The sequence below is a fragment of the Mandrillus leucophaeus genome, unplaced genomic scaffold (genome assembly GCF_000951045.1).
Source record: "Mandrillus leucophaeus isolate KB7577 unplaced genomic scaffold, Mleu.le_1.0 Scaffold306, whole genome shotgun sequence".
Taxonomy (NCBI): domain Eukaryota; kingdom Metazoa; phylum Chordata; class Mammalia; order Primates; family Cercopithecidae; genus Mandrillus; species Mandrillus leucophaeus.
This window is the reverse complement of record NW_012103210.1, coordinates 560,278-568,489: the sequence shown is the minus strand read 5'-3', so window position 1 is coordinate 568,489 and position 8,212 is coordinate 560,278. Positions and strand designations below refer to the sequence as shown.

The following is an 8,212-nucleotide window of genomic DNA, read 5'->3' as shown; positions in this document are numbered from 1 at the left end:
TATATATATATATGATTAAACCTTAGCTTTTTTGGTCTTCAATTCCCCATTCTAATGCCACAAGTGTTGGGATTATGGGTGTAAGCCACTGCACCACTTCACCCACCCTAATACCCTTTTTACAGAGCTGCCAACTTCTACTCAAAACCTGCTCTGGAACAAATACTCATGGCAAAAAAGCCTCAGTATCACACAGAGGTTGCATCACTGGGATGCTTCAGACAGGTTCAGACATTTTGAGTAAAAACATCATTGGCTCTTAAGCCAGAGTACTGAAAATACCTCTAACCCAGAGATGTAAGATTTTGAAACCATATTCTGTACCCCTCCACCACAAGTCAGTTTCCCAAAAGACAAGATGGACAAGAACCCAGGTTCCCCACTGCTAACCTGCAGTGTGCTGAGAGAATAAAGGTGAGGCTCGGAAGCGCCTGAATCCACAGTGGAATATGAGCTCTTCTTTGGCTTTCACGGGTTCAGTGTTGCCAGGGTCACGCCTCACCACCATATTCAATACTGACATCTGGGGACCAAGTAAGAAAAATAAAAATCTTCATAGCCTAGGAATACAATTGCCTAAACTGAAAGAAGGCAAACCAAACTAGCAGATTCAGACTCATTTTAAGAACTGACAATGCTAATTAATGGTGGAGTGCAGATGCTGAAACACAGGTTCATCCTTTCCCTCCACCAATGACTGGCATTTAAGCCAAACATAGGCTGATTGGAGCATTCAGGCACCCTTCAATGCTAACCTACCTTCCTGCATCTAACAGAAAAGAGCTCAACATCTGCCACACAAAAATCAGTGGCCTTCAAGGCATTCACTCACCACAATCTCAAAACCACACTCATTCAAGCCCCTTCTTCTTGAGCCCTTACCAAAACCCATCAAAGAACTATCACATACCCCCACAACATACACAACTACTGGCCACCAAAAGAAAAGAGATCTGCACCTTGGCACAAACTTTTTTTTTTTTTTTTTGACATGGAGTTTCACTTTTGTTGCCCAGGCTGGAAAGCAATGGCGCAATCTTGGCTCACCACAACCTCCGCCTACCGGGTTCAAGCAATTCTCCTGCCTCAGCCTCCCAAGTAGCTGGGATCACAGGCATATGCCACCACACCTGGCTAATTTTGTATTTTTAGTAGGGATGGGGTTTCTCCATGTTGGTCAGGCTAGTCTCAAACTCCCGACCTCAGGTGATCCGCCCACCTTGGCCTCCCAAAAAGTGCTGGGATTACATGCGTGAGCCACCGCGCCCAGCCAAACCTTTATTTTAATGGCTGCCAACCCTTGTTCAAAATCTGGTCTGAAAAACACACTTAGAGAAGTCTCAGAATCACCCAGAGATTGCATCACTGATGTTTCAGACAGGTTCAGACAACATGAATAAAACCGTCACTGACTTCTCCATTATTCTCCAATTCCTAATCATAAAGCGAGACTTTCTGCATCCCAATGAGCAAAATGTTAGTCATACATGAACAGAATTTTAGACTGTCAGAAGCAGCTGCAAAGTTTCCTAACCTCCCATTTTCCTACAAGACACTAATTTACCTTCTGTTCGTGAGGTAGTAAAGAAAATGCAATCAAGGGTGCTCCTTGCCTGAAGCACTCGACCACTGAGACAGGGACTTCAGAGACATGAAGTGTGACATACCAGCCAACCTGCCATAAGAAAGCAGAAAGCAATCATGGAGTTACCCTTCAAAGTCCCAATAATGAGGAAGCTTCCTCCAAATATGCTGAGTCTCTCAGATGACCTTTTTAAAGCCTACACTCACCCTTCAAGATGCTTCACTACCCAGATCACGCTTTTTCATTTAACATAGTTGATACCTCTTTGTTCCCAGTATCATTCTACTCAATGACTCAGGGGCTCCCCTAATCCCCCAATGCAGCATATTTTCATGCCAAGAGAAGGAATAAAGTAGGGAGCATGTTGACAAATGAAAGCAACATACAAGATGAACAAGGAGGATAGATACCTCAGCTCCTTCAACCTCTTTTTCTTCAATCTCTTTAAAAATGCTTTTCCTAGTATTAGTAAAGTTCTGAAACTGAAATATCCGAGCATAATCTTGAGGAAGGTTTTCCTTAGGATCCCATGGAGATGTCCGGAAGCTCTTAAGCCCTCTGTATTTCTGAAATCTAGGATATTGAAGATTTTAAAGAAATTAAGTCAGATTTATATGGTGCTATATAGACTCGTCACTGCTAAAATGGCTAAGGAGCTAGCTGAAAAGAACTCCAATCACTCTCTCCAAACAACCCAACAGCTTCAACCAAGACCACACTCCAAAACAGCTTGTAACGAGTTCTATCAGAACCAAACCCAAGCTTCCCATTGACAAAAGACAAAGTATTTACAGTGGCTCCCTGTTACCTGTCAGGGAGCTTTTTAACCTGACAAAAAAGATGCTTGGTAATGGCCTGATATAGTTCAGGTGTGTGTCCCTGCCCAAATCTCATACTGAAATACAATCCCCAGTGTTGGAGGTGGAGCCTGGTGGGAGGTGACTGCATTAGGGGGGAGATTTTCTCATGAATGGATTAGCACCATCCCCCTTGGTGAGTGAGTTCTCATGAGATCTGGTTGTTTAAAAGTGTGTAGCACCTCCTGCCTTGCTCTCTGGTTCCTGCGCTGGCCGTGTGACATGACTTGTTCCCCCTCTGCCTTCTGCCATGATTGTTTAAGGCCGCCCCAGAAGCTGAGCAGATGCCAGCACCATGCTTCCTGTACAGCCTGCAGGACCATGACCCAATTAAACCTCTTTTCTTTATAAATTGCACAGTCTCTGGTACTTCTTTATAGCAATGCGAGAAAGACCTAATACATAGCCTTACCTCCCTAATATCCAAAGTTAATTCACTGGCTTTAGTCACTCACCCCCAGAACAGATATAATCATCTACATCTTCACTCTTCTACTTCCGCTATTCTACCCAAACCCCCTAAAATCTCCAAACATTATATAAGTCAATTGAGTATTGGCTCCTTTGGGAAGAAGTATTTGCTAATTAACCTTAGTATTTCTCCTTCATCAAAGTCCTGTAACGTTAGTCTATACCACAGTCTAGAACTTGATTATATATGACCATTTCCTGTATGTATGTCTTGGCTTCCCATATTAAACGTTAGCTCTTCAGGAGCAGGAAAAATGTGTTTCTCTTCTTTTGCATCACAGTGACACAGCTCTGAGCCAAGTTTTTAAAACCTATTGATTTAATTTAGACTTGTTGATAGACTTGTTGACTAACCGAATTCTAGCAGCCACATCACGGGGGGTGTCCACTTCATCTGGAAACATCTCTTCCAGTCTTTCTTGTTTATATTTCTCCAACATTTTTGCCTCAGCTTCTTCATCCACTTTCTCATCATACAGATCATCATGCACAGACTCCCCGACAGTCATAGTTTCATATTCCTCCTCTTCTTCTTCACTACTCTCATCCTGTAGAATAAAGGATTACAGTTATTTCAGAAGAAATCCACACCTGTCTCTACCCCAAAGGCCAATAAGCTAAGAGTAAAATAATTGTACTAGATCCCTATTCCCAACCAACATAAATTCTAATACAGTCTAAAGTATAAAAACAAAAACCTCATTCCTGGCAACTACAGTCATTCCTAAGAAACTAACCATACACGGCTAGGCGCAGTGGCTCACGCCTATAATCCCAGCACTTTGGGAGGCTGAGGCGGGTGGATCACGAGGTCAGGAGATCGAGACCATCCTGGCTAACACGGTGAAACCCTGTCTCTACTAAAAATACAAAAAAATTAGCCAGGCGTGGTGGCCAGCACCTGAGCCCAGATTGTGCCACTGCACTCCAGCCTGGGCGACAGAGTGAGACTCCATCTCAAAAACAAACAAACAAACAAACAAAAAACTAACCATACACACCCCTCAAGATCACAATTGCATTTTGCCTTACATTTGGAGCTAGATGCAGAATTGGCCTAAGGCCTCATTTCCTTACCTGAGATTCCTCCTCCATAAAATCCTCATGTTCCATATCATCATACTCATATTCATCTCCTTCCCCACCACTTTGGCTGCCACCATCCAAAATCCATTCAGCCTGGTAACTGGATGTTCCTTTGGGGACCTTCTTTACCACCTTTGAACTTTCCTTCAAGAAATCTGTAAAAGCCCAAACAAATTAAGTAAATTATAGACTTCCTTTCCCTATCCCTCTGGTTATTCTCACCTAGGCAAGGCACCAGATACTGCTGCCAACATGGGAAATTCTGGCAGACACTGTAAATAGAACTGACTACTTCCAAATTTAATTCAGCTGCCTCACAACTAGCAATACTTACACAGCTAAATAATCCCAGCAATGAATGCAAAGTTGTTTATCTGTTCACGATGAAACATTAACACAAATAATTTTGTGAAATGGAACAAAGCTGTGTGTAATGTTTGTTTATTGAAAACATACAGCATTTGAGGGTGAGGAGAGACTTTCAACTATATCCCCATCCCACTCTATCCTATAGGGCCCTCACTTGGAACAGCTAGAGAAAATCCACAATTCCAGGTCAGATGAATTACAAACAAGTTTACCAATACCAACCCTTTGCCCCACTCAGCTCCTCCTCAGTGGGCCAGGTTTGCTCTCCCTCCATTGGATCTGGGATAACCTCTGCTTGCAAGGATTCCTGTCTATCAGGGTCTGCCCTCATTAGGACCTTAAGGCCTTCTTCCATATCATCTACAGTATCCGTAGCACAAATCTGAAAACCAAAAGCAGGTGATAGCCAACCATGAACCAAAAATCTCCTAAATCTAACATAGTAACCAGAAAGACGCAGAAATATCAGTCCTCATGTAGAAGATGAATGCAACAGAATGCTAAAACTTGTTAAAACTTTTCAAATGGCCATTTTCTAATTTCCAGGGTATTTTAAGTCTCTGCTTGGCTCTTGAGGTCTTTCTTAATCTGCTCCCACTCCTACCCATTTATTACATACCTCACTGCCATCAAGCTGATTTTTTCAAGGTTCAAATAAACCCTTTGATCCACCGCTGTGCCTAGGTTCATTCTGTCTCTATCTTCTAGAATATTCCTTTATCCTTCTTCAACTCATAAATCACATTCATCCTTCTCAACACCTTGCTCAAGTCTGATCTCTTCTGTGAAGCTTGCTAGTCTACTTTCTCAACTTCCACTGCTGGTCCACACCTTAACCATATGCTATCTCAATCTTTATTTCACAGACGCCATTTTGTTCCAGCCCAATTAAGTCCCTTGAGGAAAGCAACCACGTCTTGAGTGTGTTCTATAAACTCAGAGCCAGTCGCAGTGCAGAGTACCCAGAAAGTGCTGGATAAATGTGATTTATCAACATATTTATAACTGACTATTGCCTTACTTCAGACTAGCAGTCTCCTCATTCACCTAAGTGAACAGACTACCTTCTCCGAATTTAAGTTTCCTTCCTGTGCCAACTTTCACATGAACATGAATTAAGAATATCAGTCTTACCTCCATTGCCATGTCTGGGTCCTTTTGGGGCTTAATTCTTCTAGGATTTAAAGGGAAAGGGTCTCCAGGGGCATCTATCTGTTTCATCTGGAAATCGCCATGTCCAACGATATGCAGCAATCTATTGACATTCACAGTCTGCCCTCGAACATAGCCTGAAATTTTCAAGGTGCCCACCAAGTTATTCTCTTCACTAGGAACAAAATCAACAGCATGGGCAAACAGGTAGGCCCGCCGATCTCGAAACGCAAGATGCTGTTGCTTCTGGTTAGCCAACTGCCTAAGCAGCATCCCTGCCTCCTGTTGAGTGTCTAACAAGAGGAATTTGTCATGCGGAAAGCGCTTCTCCACTGCTTTACTTAGCTTCTTCCTGGCATCTATTTGTTTCTTCAGTGGGAGGCCAGAAATCCCCTGGACAGCTAGTGCTGTAAGCAAAAGAGAAAACGGTTCATGACCTATTGCTTCATTACATAAAAATCCCTCTGCAGTTCACAAACAACCTAATAGCTCAGTTGCAAGCCCAGAGATCACTGGGAAACCCAACACTTAACTACCCTGAAGGAATTTCACAGTGAAATCAAACTTCATATCCTTGTTTCTCTGGGCAAAGGAGAGCCAAAAACAAAAAGACACACTGAGTGATAATCTGTAAACAATGGATCAAGTTTAATCCATATGTATACATCCCACCATCAGTTGAATATGATCCATCAGTTGTACTCCTATATAAAATGCCAGGCATAGTGCCTGACAAATTACAGGTGCACAATAAATGCTAACTCACTTACTATAGGTGGGAAGGCCCTGAGCAAAGAGGCAGGAAAGACAGTAATCGCCGGTGCTGTCCCAGCCTTCTAGTGGATCAAGAAGGAACAGGATGGTATCAGCTACTTTAGCCATGTCTAACACAGTGTGCAGATCCCCTGGAGACAGAAGACACAGTAAGAAGAGGTGGCTGGCACCAGCATATTATGCTAAAAAAAAAAAAAAAATTACCACTACTCAAACATAATAGAAAATATTGGTGTATACTCTAACCTGGCCTTGCTGACGTGAAAAACCACCGATGTTTCAAGCGGGGGCATAGCAGCATAAAGCTCTGGGTGTTTCCCAATTCATTCAAGTGTACTGTTCCAGTGTCCCTATCCTGAAGCAGCTGCATGGCCTCTGGCAGGGAAATTCTGCTGTGCAGGGGCACCACCAGTACCTGATGAGGAGGGCCATCCTTGCCACCCAGCTGTCTCTTCTCTGCCAGAACCTGAAAATAGAAAGATATCCGAGAACATCTCAGCGTCTCAGTACTTCACGCCAGCATTGAATGTCCACTCCCACAGACGCCCCCTCTACCCACAACCAGCATCTCTCTGGTAGAAGACCACAGGTATGCCGGCGGGGTGACAGGAATTCTGACGAAAGCAAAAAATGCTAGACCTGCAGGCTAGACACGTGCTCTAGGGCTATGCTCTATCCCTGGACCCCCAGCCGGTCTCATTTTCCAGTTCCAGGCAATAGCCACCTAGAACAGCAGAGAAGCCGCACTCTCCCAAATCCCGCTCCTCTCACCGCCTCCTTCTTCTGCTTTCGGAGCTGGCTGGCGCGATGCCTCTGGTCGACTCTGCTGAGTTCTTTTCTCACCTTCTTGCTTAGGGTTTTCAGTGCTAGACGGCCTGAAGGGCATATTAGAAGGGGCTGGTGTGATCGACTCCATAACAAGGTCAAGAAAAGGGATTCCTCTCCGCCCACCTTAGAAAGGGCCTTTCGCGTGGGGCCCAGACGGGAGACAGAAAGCTCAGTCTGGGCATGGGGAAAAAGAGTTAATAATGGCCAAATAGCCCTTATTCCTTCTACGCTATCTTCTTACCCTTGCCGTCCCGCTGTGCAGATCCCCGACCCCGATGCCGCCCGCCTTTATGAGCTTTATTCTGCTGCTTGAGCGGACCGGGGCGGTGAGCCGCCATGCCGCAGCGCGCGTGTACAGTCAACACTGCTTCCGGGCCAGGACGAACGCTTCCTGTCCCCTCCAAGGGGGCGGGCTCTCAGTGGGGCGGGACTCCCTGCGCCCTCTCGCGACGGTCTTTTCCAGCCGCCCCAGAGAGCGCCGCGTTAGTCGCTCCGCCAAAGCCACGATGGGAAGTTTTCCCTCGCTGCAGTGTGTGTGGTTTGGAGGCTTGAAGGCGCCCGATATAGACTCTCGAGGCTTGGGCTATTGGTCCAGCAGGGCTGTTTGTGCCCCTTGCATTGTCATTTTTTTTGCGCCATAAAGCTGCATCACATAGAAACATGTTGACTGGAAGGCTCCATTCGTGCCGAAAAGGCCTAAGCCCTTCCTGTCACCTAGATTCGGGCATGTTGCTCTTCCATTTGCAATGGCGTGTTCTTTATCACTCTGAGCAACCTTTCTTCTCCCTCGATTCCCTAGCGAGGCTTGGGAATCGCGTGGAAGACACTTCTCTCACCTCGCCCGGTTCCGTAGCAGCTCACGCCCGTCCTTGTTACTCCAACCCACGCCCCGCCTCCCACGGAGCGGCCGGGAAGGACCCTGTGGGACGTGGCGACCCGGCGAGGGGGACTGGCTGTGACCCTCCGGCCCTCGGGCTCCGGCGGCTGCGCTCCCACTAATCTTCCCAGAAACTTGGCGACGGCACGGCGACTGCCGGACGGGGATTCAGAGGGGTCACGGGGCCAGGCTGCACCGGCTTCGCCGTGGCCA

The 8,212-nt window shown here is 45.8% G+C and overlaps 1 protein-coding gene across 1 annotated transcript in view; it reads right to left on the bottom strand.

Annotated features, from left to right (window-relative positions):
* The window catches only part of TSR1 (TSR1, 20S rRNA accumulation, homolog (S. cerevisiae)), a 13,216-nt gene extending 5,004 nt beyond the window's left edge, over positions 1-8,212 (bottom strand). Inside the window, exons 1-11 of the mRNA XM_011987265.1 lie at positions 7,364-8,212; positions 7,066-7,169; positions 6,541-6,760; positions 6,291-6,425; positions 5,503-5,927; positions 4,591-4,750; positions 3,991-4,154; positions 3,268-3,461; positions 1,996-2,158; positions 1,565-1,675; positions 391-523 (exon numbers count right to left, since the gene is read on the bottom strand). Of these exons, the coding sequence (XP_011842655.1) occupies positions 391-523; positions 1,565-1,675; positions 1,996-2,158; positions 3,268-3,461; positions 3,991-4,154; positions 4,591-4,750; positions 5,503-5,927; positions 6,291-6,425; positions 6,541-6,760; positions 7,066-7,169; positions 7,364-7,460 (1,906 nt within the window). The 5' untranslated portion in view covers positions 7,461-8,212. The remainder of the gene's footprint in view (positions 1-390; positions 524-1,564; positions 1,676-1,995; positions 2,159-3,267; positions 3,462-3,990; positions 4,155-4,590; positions 4,751-5,502; positions 5,928-6,290; positions 6,426-6,540; positions 6,761-7,065; positions 7,170-7,363) is intronic.